Consider the following 27,965-nt stretch of genomic DNA (forward strand, 5'->3'; position numbering starts at 1 on the left):
TTCCCACAAAATCCGCCTAGTTACGTTGAGTGAAAATGGATGTACGTTCACAATTATTCCTGTTAACTGTATGTATTCCTGGCTCTATTGAATACTGCAGAGAAAGGAAAATAACTTATCGAATTCTAAATTGCACCTAAGACTCAACAAATACACTTCATCTGTAGTACATTTTTTCGAGGAACTTATACTATCAGTTTTTCAAGTTAAGAATTAGACCATCTTCAAACTAAAACCTTATTTGATAAGTTGATTCAAGTTTAACGCATTTAATGTCGAGTACTATTTAATGATAACTTAAAATAGTCTATTAATTAACTAAGATAAATATTTGAAACAAATCATACTTACATTAATTAAGAAACGTACAGTTTTCGACAAGTCTTGAACCCGAAATAACCGAAAATCCTGATTGGGAATCGATTTTATGTTGCAATGAGTTTTTCTGTGTGTGACTTGCACATTCTAATTCGTCGCGGCCATATAAAAACAGCATTCATAAATTCTTTTATATTAATTATTTAGAAAAGGTAGAGTCATTTTCATTTCATATTGAGAAACATTTACCATAAAACGTTAGGTATTTTGCAATATCAGAAGTTAATGAACTATGGTAGAATCGAGTCTTAAAAGGAGAAGAATTTATTATGGGAAAAACAGTTTTCTAATGGAGGAATTTATCCTTTCGAAGATTGCACTCTAATATGGAAGGTTTTATCTGTTTCCTGAATTTGAAAAATATTTCCGATTTTTTGAAGTTTTATTAGTAAGAAGATTTTTGTTTTTGCAAAACAACAAATCACTTGAAATATTTGTTCAATGATTTTTCTGGGTTTTAAAGGTCAAACCGCATTCAAATGGTAAGATTATAAACACTCCATTAAACATGTATATTACTTATAGCAAATGTTTATAAGTTTTGTTCCATAAGTATTTCACTACCTACACTTCGTAATGCTAGAGACTTACTGAGAGCTAATTCGAGAACGACGCGAGAATTGACTACACACGGTTTTTCAGTCCATCTTCTTATTTAGTTTGTAATAAGCTTTTAACTGCGCCCTCAGGCGTCGCTTTACGAGAATCTATGACCTACGTCACTTCATGACAAGCTGTTAACCAATTTGAACGAAAATTGTCTGATTTTGAAGAGAAAATAACCCATACCAGGGATAGATTTAATTTTAGAAGTAGGAATGGAGAACAGAGTAATCTGGGCGCGCGTCAAAGTTCCGGACCCCCTTCCACGGAACGGGGGGGGGTATGAAAGAAGAGGCGGGTCATAGCGACAGAGGTAAAAAGGAATTACCTCCGTCAGCAATATCAACAAAACGTAGTTAAAGCGAGCCAATAAGATAATTTAAACTTTTCCTTACGTGTTGGAGGGAGGGACTCTATACTGGGCGGACTGAAGTAAATACTAACCGTTCTCCATTCCTACTTCTAAAATTAAATCTATCCCTGCCCCTACCTTATTAAAATGGATTTAAATCAGACTTTCTCATTAAACAATCATTATTCAGTAGGTTAAACAAAATTCACTGAAGGAGAATCGTCAACCATTTTTCAAATAACGCTGTGGGTTCACGAGACTTCGCTTTAGCGGTGGCGAAGTGCAATATTGCATATGAGGAGGAGTTGCCTGTTGCTCGCTCGCGACACCGAAATCACTTCTTTCCTGCTGAGCTTCGGTGTATGAAGGATCAAGAGAACATTCTCTCAATAATGAACACCGCAATTCCCGCCGCTGTTAACCGAGCCAAGTTCGCTGTTAAACTTATTAAAAGTTATAGTATTGAAGTAAGATGATCATACATCTACTTTTTCCATGTTGTGGAAGCATGCAATATTGTAAAAACAATTTATACATTGAGGAGACAGTTCAGGTTATGTGTCATCGAAAAAATCTGTATGTTGTTACAAACTACACGCGTGTGTTTTTAACATATTAGTCTCAATAACTCATTAAAACTAGAAGGAGGTAATAGAAGAAGGGTGACACTGTGTATCCTCTTAATACTTTTATTGTGTAACATGATTCTTCCCAGGCAAGGCAATTACCCTTTTTGTTAATTTGCTCTCCTGCTCATTAAACATAATTCAGATGGGCATCACACGGTGCTAGAGTGAATTCTATAACTGTTTGGTGGTACTAAATCCCCATTCAGCAATGAACCAGGCGCAAACCTTGATTGTCTTGACGTGGCGGGACAAAAACGCACAAGCGCATGCATACGCCTTGGCAAATAGTTAAGCAGCACTAATAGATATAGTAATGATGAGAGAAATATTTAAAATGGCGTATGTGCGTGATTCGGTTTAGTAACCTTGCTATAATAAATGTTAAGGAATGTTGTTGGGGAAGAATCATGTTACAATTATGAATTACCCCGCTTTGTGTACTACTAAGTACACTTCTCTCGAAGAGAAGTATTACATACTTCTGTTAAAAGTAATGAATTTTTATCGTAAAAACAAATTATAAAAATATCCAGTTGAATGCAGTTGTTTAGAAAATGTTACGTCTTCAAAATTCAACGAAACTCGGTGTTTTTTCTGTGATTGCATGAATTAATGATATGTTAGAATTGAGTCAGCTTCGCCAATAAGAACTAATAATTAATTGTGGATTTTTAATCATCCATCATTACAATAAACGTAGAGTAGCGCAAGACGTACTGTACAATACATTAAAAAAAGCAATTACAATTAACTTACTAAGAAAATTTTAATTATTTTGACGCCCATTATATGAAATTTGATCACCAAAATGTCTTTACCATATTAATGTAAAATATTATTATTGATATTTGGACGTTAAAAATTAATTTTGTCACGTAGGACTGGATTGGGTTTGGCAATGGTACAAATTACACCTTAAAAATGCTGTTTAGAATCTCGGGATGAACATACGTCAATTGAAGACCTAAAATAATAGGCATTTATTGGCATTGGCCAATTTTGTAAAAATATCATTGTGAAACGTCAAGGGCCCATAGATACAGCTCCGTGATTTTACCAAGAAGTGATATCTAGTTTATTAGGGAGAAGGTATAAGATGCCTAAGTATTCCCGCGCCATAGTCCCAGTCCCCCTATCAAAATACAAGGGGAAACGTAAAAGGAGGCCGGGCTATTTCGCTACACTCTCCTCAGTCGGAAAATATGATTGTAATTTTCGTCATTCGCGTCGCGTTGACGTGGGTTTTCATGAACCAATGAGATGCTGGTTGTAATTTAGAGGCGGGGATTAACTCCGGACCTACTATACGTTTAGACTGGAGATAAAGCTAGAAATGTGGCGAATTTATACCTTCTCCCTAGTAAACTAGATATGGCTTCTTGATTTTACTCTTCTTTAACAAATTAAAACGTTTAGTAGAGAAATCTGGTTTTATAATTTTCGTCCTTGGGTTTATCGAACATCTTTCGCAAAAAGGTTTGGCATTTTTACATTTGCTGTTTTAACCAATCACAATATTCTATTGGTATCTTTAATTCGAGGTTTAGCCTTCGCGTCAGAAGGGTGTGCCCTTAGTTTCACGACCGCAAAATTTCTCTTAAATATGGTCCCCCCCTACCGTTTAATAGTTAACCCTCCCTTAGATTTAATATTAAATGTTTTTAAATTGAAATTATTTCCTGGAACAACACTTTCGAAACTATGAAACAAGCTGTGTGGATCCGTAGCTATGTTTCCGCGCTATTTGTAAAGAATATGTTTCCGCCCTATTTGTAAAGAGTATCTATGTTTCCGCGCTATTTGTAAAGAGTATCTATGTTTCCGCGCTATTTGTAAAGAGTATCTATTTTTCCGCGCTATTTGTAAAGAGTATCTATGTTTCCGCGCTATTTCCAAAGAGTATCTATGTTTCCGCGCTATTTCCAAAGAGTATCTATGTTTCCGCGCTATTTCCAAAGAGTAGCTATGATTTCGCTATTTGTAAAGCGCAGCTATGATTTCCCTATTTGTGAAACGTAGCTATGATTTCCCTATTTGTGAAACGTAGCTATGATTTCCCTATTTGTGAAACGTAGCTATGTTTTCGCTATCTTTAATACTTAGCTATATCTTCGCTATTTGTAAAATATAGCTATAATTTAGCTGTATCTTCGCTATTTGTAAAATGTAGCTGTATCTTCGCTATTTGTAAAATGTAGCTGTATCTTCGCTATTTGTAAAATATAGCTGTATCTTCGCTATTTGTAAAATGTAGCTGTATCTTCGCTATTTGTAAAATGTAGCTGTATCTTCGCTATTTGTAAAATGTAGCTGTATCTTCGCTATTTGTAAAATGTAGCTGTATCTTCGCTATTTGTAAAATGTAGCTGTATGTTCGCTATTTGTAAAATACAGATATATATTCACTATTTGTAAAATGATAGCTATAATTAAGCTATATCTTTGCTATTTGTAAAATTATAGCTACAATTTAGCTACATTTTCGCTATTTGTAAAATATAGCTACAATTTAACTATTTGTAAAACGTAGCTATGTTTTCGCTATTTGTAAATCGTAGCTATGTTTTCGCTATTTGTAAATCGTAGCTATGTTTTCGCTATTTGTAAATCGTAGCTATGTTTTCGCTATTTGTAAAGCGTAGTTATGCTTTTGCTACTTGCAAAACCTAGCCATGTTTTCGTTATTTGTAAGGGTTGAATGCAGTGGAAAGCTGAAATCCTCCAGCATGGCTGCCAGAAACGTGGTAAAACTTAGAAGGATGTGACGTACTATTTACCCAGATTAACTTAACCAAGGTCAGTTTGTTGACTTCAAAAATTACTACAGCTAACACCAGTACAATAATTTCACTTTACATCACATTAAACAGAACGGGACTAAAAACAGAAGCAAACTATAGACCATCCAATAGGTCTAGACTTGCACTAGTTGTCCTCCTCAAATTAAAAGTGCCCACCCACGAAAATCGGGGCCCACCTAAAAATTTTACATCTACATAAAGTGCCCACCCATTATCTTGACGGACTTTTTTGAAAGTCCACTTATTGGACAGAGCAGTAGTTACCTACAACAGTTGAAGGTATTTAATCTGTTGAACACTTGGATATTTGAGCATTATCATTTCAGAGTTAAACAGCATTTGTGGTAACTTTTCAACGCCTTTTAAATTAATTGTAATTAGTTAATTACGCTTGGAATTTTCTGGTTATATAAATAAACCTTTTTGGTAAATGCGAACGGGCTAACCCACATTTAAGAAAATCAACAAACTGGTTCGAATCAAGGTTGTCTAATTGGAATTCATTAATTAATGGCGGGGTATTTAAGGACTAATGGAACCAATGATTAGGTTCAGTTCCAAGGTAATATTTTGAAGAAACTGGTTTAGGTGTGTTTTAGCACTGTTTAAGATTACGAGTTGTAGGTATATCATAGTAATTTTTTTTTAAATTTCTAAAGTATATTGAATTGTTGATTTTGAGTAAGGCAGCAGCAATTTTACTTATACAGGGTAAGTGTGTCATAATTTAAAGGGTGTGTTCTAAGGGTCAAAATTAGTGGACACTGGACAGTGTCAAAGAACATGGGATTACAACACTTAAAAACGGAGATATGGGCTTCCAAACATTGACGGACCCCTAAAACAAGGAAATGGTTAAACATGTGAAGTATGGCATATCGTCTTCAATAATCTTCAATCAGGGATAGACTTAATTTTAGAAGTAGGAATGGAGAACGGTTAGTATTTACTTCAGTCCGACTCATAGCCCAGTATAGAGCCCCTCCCTCCAACACGTAACGAAAAGTTTAAATGATCTTATTGACTCACTTAAACTACGTTTTGATGACGTTGCTGACGGGGACGGCGAAAAATACGTAATTCCTTTTTACCTCTGTCGTTATGACCCGCCTCTTCTTTCATACCCCCCGTCCCGTGGAAGGGGGTCCGGGACTTTGACGCGCGCCCAGATTACTAGTTCTGTTCTCCATTCCTAATTCTAAAATTAAATCTATCCCTGGTATGACAGATCGTCTTCAATAATCTTCAATCTAAGATCGTAATCGAGCCTTTTTATATTGCAGAAGTGTATGTATTTTTAAATGGGTAATCATGTACGTATGCTGGCAAATTAATGCTAATTACACCATGCACATGTGTTCTTACTATTTCCTTGATATAGGGGCCAATAAATGTTTGGCAGCAGCCCATATCTCCATATTAAATTGTTGTACACCACATCATGTTCTTTGAGTGCACTTTCCACTCAATTTGACCCAAAGAAGGAAGACCCTTAAATTTATGTCAGACTTATCAGAAACCCACTTAGTGGTGTCATGTGGTACAAATTCTACCCACTGTTTATAAGTTTCTGAACGGCCATGACACATAAAGGGTTCAGAATTACCAGTCACGATTTAAATTACAAAGTAATAGGTAAGATTATACTATACAATGTCATTCATCTATTTATTACTCAAGGTTTTTTTACATTCGAAGGTTTTCGTGCTCATTATAAAATACGTATAAATGGGTAACCCCTAGGCCACACCAAGAACCCATACACGAGCTAAGAACGTTCCGATTTCAATGAGCTCATAGTTTTTCTTGCCAATATGGCGGCGATACATGGAGGACATATTGAGGTCATGGCAATACAGTCAAATGACGATAGGCTTACATTTAGATGCTTATCTGCTTTCGATCTTTTCAAGTTTGAAGACATGAAATTTTTGACTCGTCAACGGAAATAATTCAAACTCGATCGGAAATGCGGAAGTGATTCAAAGTTATCTTTCAAAATTTCCCTCAAAGTCAAACAAAACTTGAAGGAAAAAGTTTAGATAACATAACATTATACTTTAAAATAACGCCCTTTTTCTAAATATAAAAGTAAAAATATTTTAAAAAATTGATATCTTATTACAAAATAATTAGCATTTAATTAGTCATCGGTTTAGTCACTTTAGTGACGTTTGCTAGCCCCTCAGAATTCAACCAATCCCGTATTGGTAAGAGGTTCGGGCTAGCAGACGCCACTAAACCAATGGCGAAGGCACAGTAGTCCTTGATCTTTTTTAAGACTAATTAAATGCTAATTATCACATTGTAATAAGAGATAATTTATTATTTCTAATAATATTCCTTTTATATTTAGAAAAAGGCGGTCCTTTTAAGGTATAATCAGGGATAGATTTAATTTTAAAAGTAGGAATGGAGAGTGGTTAGTATTTACTTCAGTCCGACTCATAGCCCAGTATAGAGCCCCTCCCTCCAATACGTAACGAAAGGTTTAAATTATCTTATTGGCTGCTCACTTAAACTACGTTTTGACGACGTTGCTAACGGGGACAGCGAAAATACGTAATTCCTTTTTACCTCTGTCGCTATGACCCCGCCTCTTCTTTCATTCCCCCCCCCCTCCGTCCCGTGGAAGGGGGTCCGGGACTTTGACGCGCGCCCAGATTACTCTGTTCTCCATTCCAACTTCTAAAATTAAATCTATCCCTGGTATAATACTATGTTACCTGAACTTTTCCTTTAAGATTGTATTGCTTCAATCTTCAATAGAACGAATACCAGATATTTATGAATAATAATGATGAGGCATATTAAAGTAGTCAAACACTTGCCTCTCTCTCACACACACACACACACACGTTTGCACGCAGTTACCGTAATTATATAAGCTTACAAATGTTAGATCCCTCAAAATCATTAAAAAGGTTTATTATCGAGAACACACAAATAATATCACCACGACTTCCTGGTGTTTTTGGGGATATAGCAAAACAAGCTTAAGAGCGCCAAGGGCATAGATTAGTAAAGTGTCTTTGTAGTTGTAGTAAAACCGCAAAAAGACCATGTCGCTATTTGAAATGTAATTACCGTTATTTAGTCGTCAATATAGCCTACTTAAAGAGAGCTGAACAAAAGGGTAATAACGTTCCGGAGTTGATATGTATTGCGTATTAGCATTGAATTATATTTAGTAAAAAAGAAATTTATCAATATAATTTTTTTTCTCTGAAAATCCTTGCCCGAGGGTACGTTAATTTTCAAACAGAATTTATTCTGTCTGTGCACAAAATTGCGATGACGTTTTGTTGAAAAATTGAGACGTTGATTTGGGCTGAACCCAAGTTGTCAACGAGGGTGTATTAAAAACGTGTTGAAATTATATTTTATGTTGCGTTATCTTTGTCAAATAAGAATTAAATATATTCAGTCATTTGTCAGTCGGTTAGTAACATCTGAACTAGTAAAACATGATTAGTATATTAACATTATTGAAGTAATTATTTCCACTGACACTTTTCAGACATGATCTTTTCCGAGGATCACTTGTAGTTTAAATTAAATACTATGCGGGGTGCTGGAGTATTTTACTTTCAGAGTACAAATGGAATATATATATACATCCGATATCGTAAATTAGCCTATGTTTTACTGGAATCAATAACGATTTTAACCGATTATTTAAACTCGACGAGATAACCGATTATTTAACCCAATGATACGGATATCGACAGATTTTTTTACCGATTATGAACCGATATCGACCGATTTTTTAACGATTATCAACCAATATCGACCAATTTTTTAACGATTATCAACCGATATCGACCGATTTTTTAACGATTATCAACCGATACCGACCCATTTTATAATGCTTATCAACCGATATCGACCCATTTTATAATGATTATCAACCGATATCGACCCATTTTATAATGATTATCAACCGATATCGACCCATTTTATAATGATTATCAACCCATATCGACCGATTTTTTAATGAATATCAACCGATTTTTACCAATTATCAACCGTTGGATCTCTAAATTAACCTCTAACCGATTAATAGGTAAAAATCGGTTTAATTAAAGCCTTGAAACGATATATCGGTTTGCCATATTTTTGGTAGAATATCTTACCAAAATCTGCAAAAAAATATGAACACTTAATAAATTGTTATTTAAAACTATGACGTATATTTAAACAAAATAAAAACAAGGCATTCCTTATATAAATCCGCACAAAATATAAACTGGTCACATCGTTTAGAAAGTTATATAATATAATATTATATAATATAACAAATTGTTACGTAAAAACTATGACGTAGTACTTTACATAATCTGCACAAAATAAGAACTGGGCACATCTTCTAAAAATAAACTCAAGTTATATAATATAAGAGATTCTTACGTAAAAGTATGACGTAGTTTTTTTCTACGCACATTGACAAAAAGGGGGGGGGGCATTAATGATATACACACCCGTACTTATATAAAAACGAGGAATAAAATTACAAGAAATTAATTTTAATTGCCGTTCAGAAAGCGAGGGCTTTACTTCCAATTATGCAAGGTCGTTCAAAAAGGTATTAACCAAGAACAGAAATAGATTACTTTGAAGTAATCGGTTTCGCTGTTGAATCCGAGATAAACTGATCTACTAAAAATTACTTAAATCAGTTGAAACGTGCAAACGTTATTCAACAAAGGTTTTTTTTAAAAAAAATTTCTGGCCACCATTTTCTAATTTCTGCCCCACCATTTTTCAAGATGGCAGCGGATTAAAAAAAATTCTTTGAAAAACGTCACAGGCACCACGAGACGCCAAGGACGTTTTTCAAACAATTTTTACCCATCAGCCGATGCGTAATTCTTTACAGTCCATTTAAGTGTAACGTCTCTGCAAAACTTTAGACTTTTAGGTAAAGCAGTTTGGACTGGGTGTTGATTATCAGTCAGCCAGAACTTTTACTTTCATCAGGAATTCATATATCTATTCTACTTGGAATTCTTAAGCCATTTACCCCCAAATATTATCTGATTGAAGGTAAGGGGAAGGGCTTAAAACTTTATTCAAGCAACAGTTCCTCCTTCCTCGCGTTTCATTGGTTATTCACAAATCAAGGAAAACCCTATATCTTAAGTCTACTCGTTCACACGAATCAAAGAGAACTTGTTTACTTTCGGGTTTGACCCATACAGGTCGATAGCTACGTCATGCCACTTGGCTTCTAAGTTCTAATACACGAGGCGTGACGTCAGGGGTAATGGTGTCTATACCTCCTCCCCTTTAGTTCAAGCAGAAATTCACGAAAATTGCAATTAAGATTCCTAGTAATCGGAATCTATATTTCCCTGCTTACATAGATATAGATTAGGACAGGCGATAAATGTTTCAAGTTGATTAAATATACCTCTATCCACATTAAAAATTATATTATATTAAACTTTCACTTTAATTAACTTCCACCAAGGTTAAATACTGCGTACTTTAGAATCTCCCTCAATATTTTTTTTAATATTTCATTGCCCCATATATTTGACATTGTACGCGCGAGTTTTAGCTACATTAAATCACGAGAATTAAAAATCACGCTATTAATTTTGATTAATTACGTATAATTACTAGATTTTCACTTTTTGGCGGGAAAAAGGGCGGTAGGTACGATTTACAAAGCGAAAGAATTTAGAAGGTGAAACATAATGAAACGCAATTATGTCATCTTCAACTCTTTCGGACTAGGAAGGCACTGTCTTTTCAATTAAACCACGTTGCCGGAAGCGTTTACAAAAGAGTGGATTTTTAAAAGACCTAAGAGATGAAGGGCATTGTAGTGTTGTATTACACCTTTGCACCTTTGTGCATTATCATAAAGTAGTAAGGTACCGAAGCTTGTAGTTGTATAGTGATGTAGGTCAAATGGGGAAGAGGGTCAGAGGTCAATAAGAACATCTATTCCAGGAAATAAAGGCCCTTTATGAATACTTTTTCGCCGTAAACAAATTAGTAAGTAGAAGGGTGTTTCTGATAAGTCTGTCATAAATTAAAGGGACTGTAAAAAAGGCATCGGCGGGAGGGTAAAAATTATTTGAAATACGTCAGAGGCACGTGACCCAGGAGAGACGAGGTTCAAAGAAGCTTAGTTCGTTTTATTTCGAAAACTAAAACTAACACTTCATGGAATTGGCGCTGTAATCTCGCGAAAAACGAGGACTAGATGTCCAGTTCCACTCCATGAGGAGTCTTTGTATCTTAGCATCACGTGATGTCTGTGACGTATTTCAAAAACCTTTTACCCACCCGCCGATGCCTTCTTTGCAGTCCCTTTAAGGGGGAGGCTCTTTGGGATCTCCATTTTGATTGCCCCAAGGGACACTGTTTTCGAGTTATGATTTGATAAGTGTTTTATGGGTGACCCCTAAATTAAATTAGAAATCATTGCCTTAAATTTATTGGGTCATCCATAAAATTCTCCAATCTTAACATGAAAACAGTGGCAAATGTGGTAAAATGTCATAGAACATATTCGACTCAAAATCGCCCAAAGAACATAAACCTTTTTGGCAGACTGTTAAAAACGACCTATTCTAGACTCCCGCAACATCTTAGGTCTATGAATAACCTGTCGATAATTAAGCATAGTTTCATTGAACTTGAAAGCTGTAAAAGCAATATCAGATACTTCATATGAATGATCTAAAGACTGTTTAGTGTTTTGTGTCTACATAGCCATGAAAACCTTCAAGGTTTCTTTTCTAGTCCCATAAAACATCCGGGTAACACCGGGTACCTTAACTTGTTGCTACATATGTTTTGAAACCCGTGTCCACAGATGATGACGTACCCCAAAATCCACCATCCATCCGATGCCATTCGCACACACCTCCCTAATTTATCACGGACGTCAACCTTGATTAATGGCATCCTCTCCTTTCAAGGTCTAAACCTTTGGACACTCAAAAAGCAAAAAAAAAAGTTGATAACTTGTTACACCAGGAATACATCATACCCCATATATCCCATGTTAATTTCTATTCCGGTTTTGTGGGCAGGGCTTAAGACCTTACCAAGAAGTGATATCTAGTTTATTATGGAGAAGGTATAAACTCGCCACATCTCTAGCTTTATCTCCAGTCCAAAAGTAGGTCCGGAGTTAATCCCCGCCTCTAAACTACAACCAGCATCTCATTGGTTCTTGAAAACTCGTGCACGTCAGCGCGACGCGAATGACGAAAATTACGTATTTTCCGACTGAGGAGAGGCGAAATAGCCCGGCCTCCTTTTACGTTCCCCTTGTATTTTGAAAGGGGGACTGCGACTATGGCACACCAATACTTAGGCACCTTATACTTTCTCCCTAATAAACTAGATATCACTTCTTGGTGGTACTATACGTCACACCTCATAATTCTGATGGCGTCTTTCTAACCGTGATTTCATTGGTTGGTAGCAACGGGAATTCCTAAGCACGGTCGTAAGGTGCAGCAAGCAGCGAGATAGATTATAAAACCGCGAGGTAAAATTCGTTCATACGTAATTATTAGTCTAGCTAACTCTTCCCACAAAATCCGCCTAGATACGCCGAGTGAAAATGGCTTGCTGGCTACACAATGATTCCTGTTATCTGTATGAATTCCTGATTTCACCAAAAACCGGAAGAAGATAAAATTCACTCACCTCCCAAATTGGTGATCTTATTGTCTTCTTGATACCGAGAGGCTAATCACTCTCAGATCCCCAGTATACCGAACACCAATGATATGTAGTGATTTTAGGGCTGTCAATGGTATGGAAAGAATACGATGAGTCACTCCTTAGGATGGCCTAATTCCTTTTTAATTTTTAATCTAATTTTTTTTTAAATCAACTGATTTGGTTAAACCAAACATTAAATTCAAATGTTTTTTTTTTTAAAAAAAGATAAAAACTAGTTCACCTTTAACTATTAGAAACTATATCACATGATACAGTCTATATGATAGTTAAGGATTTCTGACCCAAATGAAGTTTTTATGTGTGGATCAACGAACTAAACCAGATTAAATAAAACCAACAAAATAAAAAATAGGACTGATAGTTGAAAATGTACCTACGTCTTTTATCAAATTTTTAGAGAGCATGCGATAAAAAATGCAAATTTATATGCTGTGCAAATTTCGAAAAACGTTTCAACTGTCCGAATAGATAAAACCAAAAGTTTATAGATAAAAATAAAAAGTATACTTCGTTTACAATTCCCAGTGTTTAGCCGTAGAAAAATTGAGAAACAAGTGACCCTCCTCTCAATCCTTTCACGAATCATCCAATCAGAGAAGGGGTTTTTTGGGTCAAAGGTTTATATAAAAGAGTACTCTATGCTCAAGTGCTACGGTCGTGAAGAGAAATTCGAGACTATTGGCGATCCAAACGTGAATTCTTGGTACTAGAGCTTGAATCTGCTACTAAATTGAGTGCTCCTACTCACGTGTGTTTCCTGTGCTACGGTCGTGAAGATAACCATACGCAGAGGGGGAGGGGATCGACACTATTCTGAGATGTAAAGAGGGCGTGTCTCGTATTACGCATCGCTTGCAAGCTCCAACGAAGTATACTTTTGGTTTTTACCAATGAACTTTTGATAAAACCTTAACCCTGCCCTGTAGAGTTTTTAATCTTGAAAATTACAAAAAACTAATTTAAGAGATTTTGGAGTGACATTGCTGCAAGATTGGATAGTTACGAAAGATACAAATTATATGTACTATCTTAAAATTACAGATAGTTAAAGAAAATTTTTGAAATTTCCATATTACTCTACCTGTGTTCTACGAAATTTACCTTGAATAAAATCAAGTTTACTTTAAATGATAACTCTACCTATTCCGCTTAATTTTACAATAATTGGTGCAATTTCATTCCAAGTACTTTGTAATACTGGGTTTTACAAATGGCATAATGTTGGTATCAATACTTAAATGTACAAAATAAGCCAATAAGAAGGACCTATAATAATTAGGGTCTCTTTTCTCCAAGATAAAATAAACTTTTAATTTAATTATTTTTCAAGTAATTAAGCACGTTAATGAGTTAGGTACTGGTAATAAAAGGCTTAAAGTTTTTCTTTTTTGGAGCGTTTAAGTATCACTTGGAAGTTTTACTAAAAATATTTCACCCTGAACTTATCCGCGGGCTTTGATATAAATTCAATGTTCGGGAATTACCCGATAAAAAGGGTGTATTTTTCGTTCAATTTAATGCAACATGAATTTTACTAAGAATTGTTATGTGTTTTTCTGTCATTTGAAAATAAACGTCTAGACCTATAATAAACTCTGAACGAAGTACTTTTCAAGCGAAGAAGGGATTGAATATTCTCACGAAATACTATTTTGCAATATAAGAATTTTTTTTATATTGTACTAATTAGTATCATTGAGTATCAATGAATAAAAATGATTACTAATGAACCTTTCTCAGTACTAATTAGTATCATTGAGTATCAATGAATAAAAATGATTAGTAATGAGCCTCGCTAGAAATTGATGGTATATCAGTTATATCATCAATTTCTGGATTCACCGAGTGAGTACTAAAGAGCCTTTCTGAGCATTAATTAGTCTCTTTAAGAAACAATGAGCATTAATGAATGTACTATTAAAGAGTACTAATTATTGAATGTTACCCCGGGCGACTGCATGTCAAAGTTGCAGACTTCATATTTTATGTCAAATATTCTAATTGTATTAATGACCACGACAGAATACCTATATTGTACTTTAAAATTTCGATATTTCTTTTATGTTACATTTTTTCTTTGTGGGGAGATAGATTCCAACTTTGATAGAGAAAAATTCATCAAAAATCAAAAATTGTCAAAAAAGAAAATGAAAATCGATTTACGATATCTAATACTTTTAACGACATTAAGAAGTTATTAATGATATTTTTATTTCAAATTAAACACATTACTGGTTTAATTAAGAACGATTAAATTTAATGCCTAAACTCAAATACCATTTGGAATTAAAAAGAAAATGGGTGTAAACGCTAAAGGGAGAATTACAAGTACAACTTATAAAATTAAAATTAAAAATTAATAAAAAAAATTGATCCTTGGCATCGTAAAATAAAGAGGTGTGCTTGATGAAAAGGGGAGGGAAGAAGTTTGGTAAATCCTTCGTAGTGCAATGCTAAAAGATACTTAATAATTTGGGATAATGTACCACACACGATCCATTGAAGGTGAAGCACGAATTGTCATGGCAATTATTTAAAAACCGATTAATTTGTTAGATAAATTGTTAAGTGTAAACATAAGCTCATAAGATATATTCCATAAGTTTGTTAATCTCTGGTTACAAACTGGAGCTTGTCATGAAGTGACTGAGGTAGGTCATAGATTCGAGGTAAAGCGAGCTAGGGAGGCCTGGTGAGGCGCTGTCAATGGCTTAGTACAGACTAAATAGGACCTAGATGGAAGTCCTGCAAAATTAACCACCGAGGGTAGGACTTCAATTCTCGCTTCCGTCGTTCTCCTTCGAACTAGCTCGAGCTATAAGTCTCTAGCATTACGAAGTATAGGTAGTGTCTTATAAACATATGGTGTAAATTAGCAACGTTTCGATTTGTCTCTTCGAAGTGTTAATAACATTACATATATCCAGTTTGAAAATCGCTGACGGTTTTTTAACTTTTGTTTAACATATTTCCAAGCTCGCTTCTTAATAGAACCCGTTTCGGACAAATAACAGATGCGTCACCGGTTTTTTCATTTATTTATTATTTCTTTTTTCTTGGCATGGAATTATAATTTATTCAAAAACCAAAAACGACGTGTGTTAATTATGTTTTGACGACAGGATTCTATCATCACAAACACTGCCATTACTCCACGCTTAACAAACATACCCTGATATTCAGAAGACAAACTATCATTATGGATTCAAAGTATTTATCTATTTCATTATAACCATTACACGATTAACTTCATCTTAAAAATATAAAATACAGTGTGTTCCTAAAGGATGGTATTACCGAAGTAAATTTATTTTCTTTAATTTTTTTTTTAAATTTAAATGGTCATATGTTAAAATTAAACACTACAATCATAACGTGCTTAAGGTGAATCTTTGGGGCAAAATCAGTCACTCAAAATTTATTTCCCAAAGTACTTCTATCCTATTACCCGCGGCCTCGCTCGCTTGTAATAAGAACTTCCATCAAAATGATATAAAGAATGGATAGATTTTACTGATGACTAATATTTTTGTAGCACCCTAGGAGCGAAGGCACTCGGCGTTGCCCGTCAGCCCGTCGGGACATTTTTTATTTCTTTTCACTCGGACATTATTCCATACAGAAGGGTTTCTAAGTTTTTGGCCGCCATTTAAAAAGATGGCAACAAATCGAATCCAAAAGAACATTCAGCCCGCCGGTAGGTTAAAGGAAACCAGTGTAATAAATATTTGTGAAATCGGTTGAAACGCGCGGACTCAGTTGCATAGAGAAGATTTTTTTACATTTCTGGGCACCATTTTTTAAGATGGCGGCGGATTGGAAAAATCTTTCTTAGTACGCGCCTACTACTCACGAGTAACGTTCCTGCAAATTTTCAGTCGTCTAGGGCAAGCGGTTTGGGCTGGGCGTTGATTATCAGTCAGTCAGGACTTTATATAGATATAGATTACTCATTGGAAACAAAAAACAGCCTGTATACTTCCAACAACCCTTTCAATTTCGTCAACGGTACAATGCTACCGTACCGTTAATCATTTTAAAAACCTTCATATGACACCCAGCTATTTAACATTAATTACTCAAATCAAAAGAGTTCAATTAAAAATATTCCCTGCAATTGGCTAATTGAACCCGAGTATATCTCGATCCATCGCCGCGCAAATTTTTCAAGCTCGTATTTGCCTAAGGACACAAAACGCGGGAACCGAACCTATAACCCAGATACAACATTAAAAAAAAAAAAAAAATTAAAATGCATTCGCAAATCGTTTCCAAAGAATAACCCTGAGACCAGACGGCGAATGTTATCTTTCCATAATATAACTTAAGTATATTTTCTTATTGCAAATATGACGTATCTTATTTAGGTTTAAAGCTAAAAGATAAGTGCTTTACGACGTAAATTGAAGTTATATAAAACTTTGGCTGCTTCAATGCACGTGAAACATTTCGCAAAAGTACCTAATCTGTTGTAATAGGTGTGGCTTGTGGATTTTAGCTTACCCCGTTGGGTCTTTCACACGACGTGCCTCTTCCTACTGACCAATAAGCAAGGGACACCGCAATTTGCGATCCTTCGGAACCATTTTAATTTAAAATTTAAAGTTGACAAAATTTAAGAAACGAGTACATAAAGAATTATTCGCTCCTAAGCCGTAGGGTAGCGCGCACCGATTTTTGCAAATTTTTATTAAAAGAATCGGGATTATTTCCAAAATTTTGCTTTATTTTTTTCGAAAAATATTAAGTCCGAATTAAGGAAAGGGCGCACGCACTAAGCTCTCGTTTTTATTTAAACCTTAACGGCAAATACTTAAATTAAAATTAAAAAATGTTGATGATTGAGAAGTTAGAGAAGTTGGACAAGATGGACAAAATGGACATCGAAAGTATCGATATTTTATTGGTGAGTTTATAATTTTTTTTTTTTGAAAGTTTGATTTATTTGATGATTTTTGGGGCTTGGATAAAAATTTGTAAAAGGTTTGTTTCAAAAATGTAAGGGTCTGCTCCTTTAACGGGTTTTGAAAAACAATATTCTGCGTTTTGAAAGATTACTTCCTTGATTTGGGAAAAACAAATTAATATCTGTACCTTCCTGGGTTTTAAAAATATTGGTATCTGCAAATTCTTGGGTTTCAAAAAAATTAATATCTTCACCTTCCTGGGTTTTAAAAATAATAGTATCTGCCCCTTCCGAAGTTTCGAAAAGAATAATATCTGTACCTTCGTCGGTTTTAAAAATAATAGTAGTGGCACATTCTGGGGTTTCAAAATAAATTAATATCTGTACCTTCTTGGGTTTAAAAAATAATAGTATCTGCACGTGCCTGGGTTTCGAAAAAAATAATATCTGTACCTTCTTGGGTTTAAAAAATAATAGTACCTGCACGTTCCTGGTTTTCGAAAAAATAAATAAATAAATAATATCTGTACCTTCTTGGGTTTCAAAATAAATTAATATCTGTACCTTCTTGGGTTTCAAAATAAATTAATATCTGGACCTTCTTGGGTTTAAAAAATAATAGCACCTGCACGTTCCTGGTTTTCGAAAAAATAAATAATATTTGTACTTTCCTGGGTTTATAATTTAACATTGTGTTCTGGGATTTTGAAACACTTCAAACTATACCTGAAGTTTCAAATACTTCAAAAAAATTAAATTAAATTTGTCCCTTCAACCTCTTGGCTAATTAACAAACGTACATTAAAATTATTTAAAAAATAGTATATGCCCCTTCAAGCTCATCAAAATTAAAAAAAGGCAATTAATATACTGAAGAATAAAAACAAATGCACCTAAAATATTAAACATAGTTAAAACGCAAGACCTTGACAACAGAGAATCTAGGAAGTATTTAGCATGAGATCTTCCCCTCCCGGTGTTTAAATCTCATCTTAGACTTTCTCCAAAAGACCCTCTGTCTGGTACAATGTCTATACCAAACCTGATTTTGTCTCAAAGATATTTTATAACATCAGACCCGTTCGTATCTTGCGGTTTGTCTTACGTAAAAGTGAAATATATTTATTTTACAAGGAATTAAGAAGATTTAAATCTCGGAGTAATTTTAATAGATTTTATGAAAGAGATTAATGTCACGGAATTCTTGGCAAACATGTGTGTTTCAAAGGATTAAGCAAGGTGTTAAAGATTAATTGGAAATTCAATGAACTTCTCAGCTTCCTGTCATGACTGAACCAGGGATAGATTTAATTTTAGAAGTAGGAATGGAGAACGGTTAGTATTTACTTAGTCCATTATAGAGCCCCTCCTTCCAACACGTGACGAAAAGTTTAAATTATCTTATTGGCTGCTCACTTAAACTACGTTTTGATGACGTTGCTGACGGGGACGGCGAAAAATACGTAATTCCTTTTTACCTCTGTCGCTATGACCCCTCCGTCCCGTGGAAGGGGGTCCGGGACTTTGACGCACCCCCAGATTACTCTGTTCTCCATTCCTACTTCTAAAATTAAATCAATCCCTGACTGAACTAACTAACAAAATATATTAAGAAAATATTTATAAACAAATCAGCATCAACTTCCCGACAAAATTAGGGACTAAGTGAACTTCACAAGTAGACTCATTGTCGTAATGTTAGCCATTAACGTACTAAGACGTATTAAGCAGAACGTTAATAGAGGGGTTTCTCAATCACGAAAAATTTTGAAAGTTAAATTTAAACTTCAAAATTCAAACGCAACTTTGCATCGAAACAAAATTCTTCGGGCACCATGCGAGTTCTTCGGACAAGTGTCAGACACCTCGATACCGTTTTAATGATTTATTTACATAACGTTAACTATTTTCTCATATAACGGTATTAAATTTTGAGGCAGTTTGTAATTTATGATATAAATATGGGAAAAGTGAAAATTTTAAGAGCGAAAACGTTGTGGGGAAATTGAGAACGTGATTAAAAACTTAACTAACGCTGGGCATTGAGCGATATTAGCACTAAACCTTCGGGGTTTAGCGATTAACTGAAGAAAATAACGTAATTTATGATGCCCCCAAGCTTAAATACAACTTAAAACGGTGTTAAATATTTTAAAAGTGGTTACCAAATCGTTTTTAAACCCGAGCCTCACGGAGCTTGATACGGCAGGCGTAGATTTTGTTTTGACAAACGGCAAGGCAAAACAAATTCTATTGTCAATTTGACAAACGTTTCATTATCTTTCTACAGACCTATGGCCATAAGTTCATAAGATATGTTCACCATAAGTTTGTCACTAGTTACTGAGAGCTTGTCATGAAGTGACGTATGTGAAACGTCATCGATAGTGAGGCACTGCCAAAAGCTTAGTACACACTTAATGATTAGTCTAGCTCTTCCCACAAAATCTGCCTAGATACGCTGAGTAAAAATGGCTTCACAATTATTCCAATTAGCTGTATGTATTCCTGGTATAAACTCCAAGGAGTAATATGGGTTCAGAGTTGCAGAGTGCATACCTGGCTTTCACGCAAACCCCCCCCCCCCCCGCCAATTAAAACAATCTTTGAAAGAAAGTTGATTCTATTGACAAGTGAAAAATGTTGAAGGAACGTCAACTTTACCAATGAAAACAAAACCGCATGCGACCTGTCCTTGCAAACCAGAAACGAAATCGAAGCAAATACACTTACATGCACGTGAAGATTTACTCAATGTTTCGACACCTTCCGCCTCCAATAAAACTTAAGATTAATAAAGGTTAATCTAATAAAGTTATCAAATCACGTAGGAAATTCGTTGAAAATTAGTTTAAATAAGATGTTATCATCAATAATGTTGCTGTTCCACTTTTTATTTTACATCGTTCTTCATAGTCTGCGACCTCGCTTCTCCCTCTCGTATCACTTTTGCTGCTGCACTTAAGCCAAAAAGTTTTTTCTTTCTCTTTATTATCGCTCCTTTCGATTTCCCTTGATACTACAAACTTTAGTTGTCCAATTCGTCTTTTATCGGATCACTGAACACCGGTTCTTACCCGAATATCGCCCCAAAGGAATAAAGCACTAAGTTTTGACCCAATAAGAATCAATTAATATGTTAGGTACCGAGATTAAGAATTTTTGGAAAATGCAAACTTTCTAAAAACATTAAATACTATCAACAAAAGTTCATAGATAAGAACAAAAAGTGTAAGTGGTTGAAGTTTGCTCGTGCCGTGTAATTTAAGAAATGCCCCTATACCTCTCGGAATAGTGTTATCCCCCATCTGCACGAACGTAGCAGATGCTACCTCTAGTAACAAGACTTAACGTTTAGATCGCTACCATAGATTACTATTTTCTGATTGGTTGGTTCATGCAGAGGTTGAGTGAAGAGTCGTCTGCTTCTGATTTTGCATGGCGTCTATAGTTTGTGAACGAAAATTAATTTTTGCTGTCACGTGTTATAAAATCTCATATGTTTTTGAGAAAGTTGTTTGTTCTTTATGCACAGTGAAAATTCATTTTACCAAACTGCGTGTTGGTTAATATTAGTAACACCAGTTAAAGGTTATAGCGGTTTGGTTCAGTTCTCACCGTTGGAACCGAAGCAAACCACTAGGCATTATAAAGCCTGTCCTATTGTAGACCCGTGACACCTAATTAAGCATCGTTAATTTCAATTGAAGGTTGTAGAAATGGTTATTTTCTTTAAATATAATTATCACCCAGATATTTCATTTGGGTGAACCCAAAGATGATTTAGTCTCTAGACAAAAACTCTACCCGGTTTTTACTCCCTAAAACATGGGGGCAACGTTAGTTCAAAATATTTACAAAGAGTTTGTGTCAAAAAGCACCATAAATCTCTATTAACAAACTTTTACTTATCTGGAAATCGCGAGACTAACGACGGAAAAAATAAAAACACTTCATTGCAGACCCCTGAAACTGGTTGTACAAATATTTATCTCTGGAATACCATTAATGAAATAAAACCATTTGCAATTTGTTATCGGTACAACCTTAAGGGTAGGGCAGGTTTTAAGTAGGATCTCGAGTACTGTTGAGTGACCCGTGAAACCGACACTCGCGTGTTGAGGACAGTTTGATTTGGGGAGGACCAACGGTAGATTGATTTTTATATTGATGACGATTTTCGTAGTTGGAAAAACTTTTTCACGGCAGAAACTTATGGTTCCCTATTAATTCCGGAGGAAGAACTCCCAGCAGGGTGGTTTCTAGACAGCACTCCTGTGCCTATCAATCAAACAGTTGCTACTGAACTTTTACTACTTAGCCTATATCTCTAAAAGTGAAGGTCTTGACTGACTGACTCAATCAACGCCCAGCCAAAACCCTTCATTGCTTTACCAAGAAAACAGAACACGAGTTTTGCACGCACTTTACTCTAAAGTAGTGGGTACTCCTTGAAAAGATTTCTTCAAATCCGCAGCCATCTTGTAAAATGGCGGCCAGAACCTTCCATAATACTTTCGTTCGTACTGTTGAACCAATTTCATTGGTATTTAGTCTGGCCTTTGGGGTTATGGGTAAAGATTACCATTATCTTTTAAAATGGCGTCTATAAAAGTAATTAAAATGTCCTGACGGGTAATAATAGTACTGTCCAAGTACGAAATTAACTAAACGTGTGACTGAGGAGACGTTCTAACAACATCGTGAGTTATTTGTTTATTATCAGTTATTAATAAACATTTCGTCAGCATATGATGATAGTTAATAGTTAGGTCCATAGTTCCATACTGTGCAAACATTAGACACAATTCCTGGAACGCTCATAGCCAATAGGAATTTTATCTTGCGAATAACTTATCACGTTGCCTGTTGCACCTTAATTGGGTGCGCCTGACCTAGCGTTGCTACAAACCAATGAAATCACAGTTTGAAAGACGCCATCAGAATCATAAGTTCTCAAGCCCGGCCCACAAAACCCGCACAGCAATAAACATGGGCACAATGATTTATTCCTATATCTGTATGCATTCCTGTCATAGCGTCAATAGCTCTATAACCCCAAATGAAAAATATAGATCATTACAGAGACGTTTTATCCCATATAGCAAAGGCATAAAGGATGGATATCTAACCCCTTTTGATATACCTAGTTTACTTCCTAACCCCTTAGTGAGTCTGAAAAGTCCAAAGTCGACGACGACGTCTTTTGAAAGAGTCCTAACCCAGCCTCGAAAGCCTATTAATTCAGCCTATCACTTTACGCAGTACTTCCAATAGAGTGGAGAGAAGCATGGCTGCTATAGAGACCCCATCACTGGAAAAAGTTTAGCTTCCGGTTCGCCGTCTTTTGGGAACTTTGGCCGGAAACGATTTTTCTTCTAATGCCCTTTTTTGCCCGACTAGAACATCGAAATCTACTTAATAAGCTTAAATCCCACAACGTGAGCCAGTGCTATTCCATAATTATATAAGGTTGAAAGTAAATAATGCACCAGAAATGATGCCAATGGCTTCAAAGAATGGAATGGTCTTTATTTGAGAGGGTTTATCCAAAGTGGGTGGGAAGGTTGTGAAAGTTTTTGATATTTGGAGCGAGAGAGATACTTAAAAGTTTCACACTAGTTTTCTATAATAAAAAGTTGGTTCCTGGTTTAAGTCAAGCCTTGCGTCTCGTGGTAAATTTTATGTAGGCCTAATAAATTCGGAATGTGAAAAATATGTACTATCTGTTATTTAAAAACAATACATGTTTTCAAACCTGGGAAATACCTCTCGTATTGAAAATAGACTGGAAAGAAAGGGTTTGAGCGAGTTACGCACGTAACCCCTTTTGTCTCTTTCTGAGGTCTAAAGGTCATAAAAGGTGGTTTAAATAAATTACTTATAAACAAAGTAAAATATAGATAAGTCACCGAATTGGAAATGGGGTATCATTTCGCATGGGCCAAGCAAAAGTTTATAGACTTCACATCCTGTCACCCATCCTATGCTGACGTTAACTATGACGTCACCTAGGATTTTGCGCAGTAAAACTGGTCAGATTAGAAATATCTACAGCGTTTCTTTATGGAATCTCCCTCGAACACGATTTACAATTTAAAACCCTTCAAAGTTTAAACAGACACTAAATTCCAACGCATATCTAATTAGAAAAAAAATTTGCTAAATTACAGGATTACTGATAACAAAAATTTCACCACTGATAAAATTTTATAAATTTTCTCATTTACAAGAAAAAGACCAAATATTTAATGAATTTAAAATGTGATGAAATTCAAAATTGTAAAAAAACCAAAAACAAAAAATATTTTGAAATAAATGTTAATTGCGTAATATCCGATAATCCAATTTGCATAATCGTACCTAATAGCCTAGAATTTAAATTCTCATTTTGAAATACACTTAGTTTTGTTTCAAAAAACTTTCGATAAAATGATGCGAACTTCTTTTCTAATCAGAGTTTCTTGACCCGTGAAGAAACTTTTATTACGAAAATTTAACTTCTTTTTTGAATGGAGTTCATCAGTTAAGCTAAATTGGTAATACTTTTTCTGCCTGTTTAGAATAAAGGTGCTTTTATTGTTCGACGCCCAATATTTTCCAGTGTTAGTGTCGACTCTATGGGTTTGGTCAGGCGAATAATCTCTTTAAGGTTTCAATTACTTTCGAGGAACGGTTCGTGTTAAGGGAGTTTTATTATGGCCTTTGTTATGCCTCATTCTATAATAATCTTACTTTTACCAAATATTTTATACCTTATTGAAAAAAATAAAAAACGAAATATTCTTGCGAATAAAGCATATCTGAGTCAGAAAATAATTAAATTTGGTAAATTACACAAATATTATACCAAAGGTTCATAGATAAACACAAAAAGTGTACTTCGTTCATAGTTCCCAGCCTTTGACTGTAGACACCATGTAAAATGAGGAGGAAACGACTCTTCTCTCTACCTCTATACGAGCCAACCAATCAGAGACGAGGTTTTTTAAGAGTCAACAGTTTAAAGAAAATAGTTCTCGATGCTAGCGATCCAAACGTTAATTCTTGGTACTTTAGGAGCCTATTCAAACGCATGTTCCCTGTGCTACGGTCGTGAAGGTAATCATACGCAGTGAGGGGTCGACACTATTATGAGAGGTAAAGGGGGTGTTTCTCACATTACACGGCGCGAGCAAGATTTATTGAAGTGCACTTTTGATTTTTATCGATGAACTTTGATTGTACAAATGACATTTTGAACTATATAAAAATTGAAAATAAATATCTACTTTTTAAAACATTTTCGTTTAAATTAACATTAAATTATATTGTCAATTTTTATTTCTAGCATGGATACCCATCTCGCCGTCGTTCTTTGGTGGACGATGCCAAATTTGAAACAGTTAAGCTTAAAGAAGCTAAAGATACTTGGATCATGGAACACATGGGAAGAAACGAAGACGAAAAGCTTACCGAAGAAGAAGTATTTCTCGTAAATGAAATCTCAAAGAATAGCGAATCCGGCCCAGTTCCAGTAAACCTAATCCTTGCTTTGGGAGATAACATCAATACTTTGCCCAGAATTTTGAAGCTAATTGAGGTGAGTTATAAGCTAGAACCTCTGGTTCTTAGCACCTGGAAACTAACAATTATTTTTGGTTGGAAATTGTAGGCTTGTAAGGGAGGTATACTGCATTTGGAAACTCGTAAAACAGAACGTCGTGATTTTCAATTCGATGTTTTTGTCAAGCTTAACATAACCAGAGAAAGTTTACTGAATTTGATGAGAGCTCTACGTCAAAATAGTTTAGCCGAAATTAACATCTTAAACGAAGAGCGACTCAGTATTAAAGGTAAGATTGATCCTAATAAGAACTAATTTGGAATTTTTAGGTGTTTCCCCTTTGTTTTTTCCTTACCCTGTTTCCTGTTGGGTACACTTTTAGATATATTAATAATTGTAGTGTTAGAATATTACTCATCAACTCTGTATTGGTTGCGATATGTTATTCGTTACAAAAACACGCCGAGATCTTATTGGTTCGTTAGAAACAGACGCCGAAATCTCATTGGGTCGTTAGAAATAGACGCCGAAATCTTATTGGGTCGTTAGAAATAGACGCCGAAATCTTATTGGGTCGTTAGAAATGGACGCCGAGATCTTATTGGTTCGTTAGATATACACGGCAAGGTCTCATTGGGTGGTTAGAAATAGACACGGAGATCTTATTGGTTCGTTAGAAATAGACGTAACAAACTTATTAGTGAAATTCAAGCTCCGCGACCACATTGGTTCGTTTAATGTAGTTTTCCCCGTAACGTCACTTATCCTTTGGATACCTATTATTCACCAAAATTAGGTTAGGTTATTTAACAAAACTGGTTACTGTTTTAAACATTGCAAACCATTTTCAATGAAAGACGGTAGGAAAAACATAAACAGGAAGAAATAACCTTAGTCCATGCAATTAAATCGCATATTATTTTCCATAGAACCATGGTTCCCGCGTCACATCAGTGATTTGGACTTTTGCACCCACATTCTGACCAAGTTTGAACCCGATTTGGATTCCGACCATCCCGTAAGTTCAGGCTTAAATAATTAAATAAATTTCGCATTAAAATTAACTTACATTATTTCACAGGGCTTTTCTGATGTCGCTTATCGTACACGCAGAAAAGAAATTGCCATGATTGCTTTCGATTACAAATAGTAAGTAAACTTTAAATTACATAATTAAACTAATTTTAATTTAATGTAAATTGAATATATTTCATTTTAACCGATCAGTTTTCGGTAAGAATTGGATCTGCGGGATTAATATTACATATAAAAGCGTGTTAAATTAAAATTACCTTTATTTTACAGCGGTATGCCAATTCCTAAGATAACATACACTGAAGATGAAATCAAAACATGGTAAGTTTTAATTAACATGGCGTTGAATATCTTCAGATATATTGATATTAATTTTATGTTATTTACAGGGGAGTTGTATATCAACAAGTTGTCCATTTGTACCCCCTCCACGCTTGCAAGGAACACGTATCAACATTTAAATTATTGGAAAAAGAATGCGGTTACAGGGAGGATAACATTCCTCAACTTGATGATGTGTCCATGTTCTTGAGAAGTAATTCACTTCACCGTTAATCATCTTGAAATTTGTTCTTAATTTTAAATTTATCACAGAACGAACTGGATTCTGTTTGAGACCAGCAGCGGGTCTATTGACTGCCCGGGACTTTTTAGCCAGTTTGGCATTCAGGACATTCCAGTGTACTCAATACGTCAGACATTCTTCGTCGCCAGATCATTCCCCAGAACCGTAAGTCCAATTAGTAAACTTACTTCAATTATACGTTGTTTGATAAACAATGCAAATTATATAATTTTCAGAGATTGTATTCACGAATTATTGGGACATATTCCAATGTTGGCTGATCCAGGATTTGCCCAATTTTCACAAGAAATTGGAATGGCTTCTTTGGGAGCTTCTGATGAAGACATTGAAAAACTTGCAACTGTAAGTTAAATTTCTTCGGAATTTTCTATAGCTCTTCAGTTTTTCGAAACATTATAGAGACAATTCTTAGTTATCTGAAGAGAGTAAAGTTTGACTTGAAATAAAGGTATTAACATATATTTTCAATACAGCTTTATTGGTTCACTGTCGAATTTGGTTTTTGCAAACAAGACGGTAAAATCAAGGCATACGGAGCTGGATTATTGTCATCTTACGGGGAACTCTTGGTAGGAAAATAAAACAATTTTCATTAAAGTTCAAAGTGATGACCTAAAATCCCCTAAAAAAACTAACGAACAAACTTCATTTTCAGCACGGAATCTCTGGCAAACCACAACTCCTTCCCTTCGAACCAGAAAAAACGTCAGTACAACCTTATCAAGACCAAGACTTTCAAGATATTTATTTTGTAGCAGAGAGCTTTGAAGACGCCAAGGAAAAATTCAGGTAATAAATTCGTCCTTGTCTTAATTGTTTTGTACTTGAGTACTACGAAGTACTAATTTCTATTAAAAAAATCCACAGAAACTACGTCAACAGAAAGATTTATAGACCCTTCGAAGTGAGATACGACCCATTCACTCAAAGCGTACACGTCTTAGACACCGTTGACAAACTAACAACCCTCGCTGAATCAGTCAAGACGGAGACCATGAAATTGGAGAACGCCATAAAGCGACTGAAATCTCTGTGATCTCCATGTTCGAAATTTGAAAAACACTACTTGTAACATAGCTATATAAGTGTCAGTAACAAAATAGGAAAGGTTATAACTATATTCTTTTTATATTTTTTACCATGATTTAAATAATTTTTAAATATTATTTTTAAAGTCACTTCTTAATGGTAAAAAGAAAAAAAAACCGACGTAAACTTATTTTGAGAAAGATTTAAAACTATATAGCTTACGCTCGTAAAACTTTTACAAACTCTGAATTATATTTTATAATATTTTAACTAAGTTTCTATAGTATTTTAAGCCATTTTATTTTGCAACTATTATTGTCAACACATTCGGAATGTGTCAAAAACTGTTTACTGTAAAAAGTGGCGGAATAAAAAACCCAATGT

General features: G+C 34.9%; 1 protein-coding gene across 1 annotated transcript; it reads left to right on the forward strand.

The window, feature by feature from the left end:
- The first annotated feature begins 40 nt into the window (after window positions 1-40).
- On the forward strand, window positions 41-27,964 carry ple (tyrosine hydroxylase ple). The gene is made up of 13 exons (XM_089856439.1): window positions 41-1,413; window positions 1,524-1,800; window positions 24,716-24,967; window positions 25,040-25,220; window positions 25,861-25,949; window positions 26,013-26,080; window positions 26,237-26,287; window positions 26,356-26,501; window positions 26,561-26,696; window positions 26,768-26,894; window positions 27,026-27,121; window positions 27,208-27,341; window positions 27,420-27,964. Exons 2-13 carry the CDS (start codon window positions 1,696-1,698, stop codon window positions 27,586-27,588), a joined length of 1,554 nt encoding a protein of 517 aa, XP_089712565.1. The 5' UTR covers window positions 41-1,413; window positions 1,524-1,695; the 3' UTR covers window positions 27,589-27,964.
- Window position 27,965: the final 1 nt, after the last annotated feature.

The sequence above is a fragment of the Phalangium opilio genome, unplaced genomic scaffold (genome assembly GCF_054372755.1).
Source record: "Phalangium opilio isolate 3A_F unplaced genomic scaffold, DU_Popi_V2 ptg000217l_1, whole genome shotgun sequence".
In the NCBI taxonomy this organism is placed as follows: domain Eukaryota; kingdom Metazoa; phylum Arthropoda; class Arachnida; order Opiliones; family Phalangiidae; genus Phalangium; species Phalangium opilio.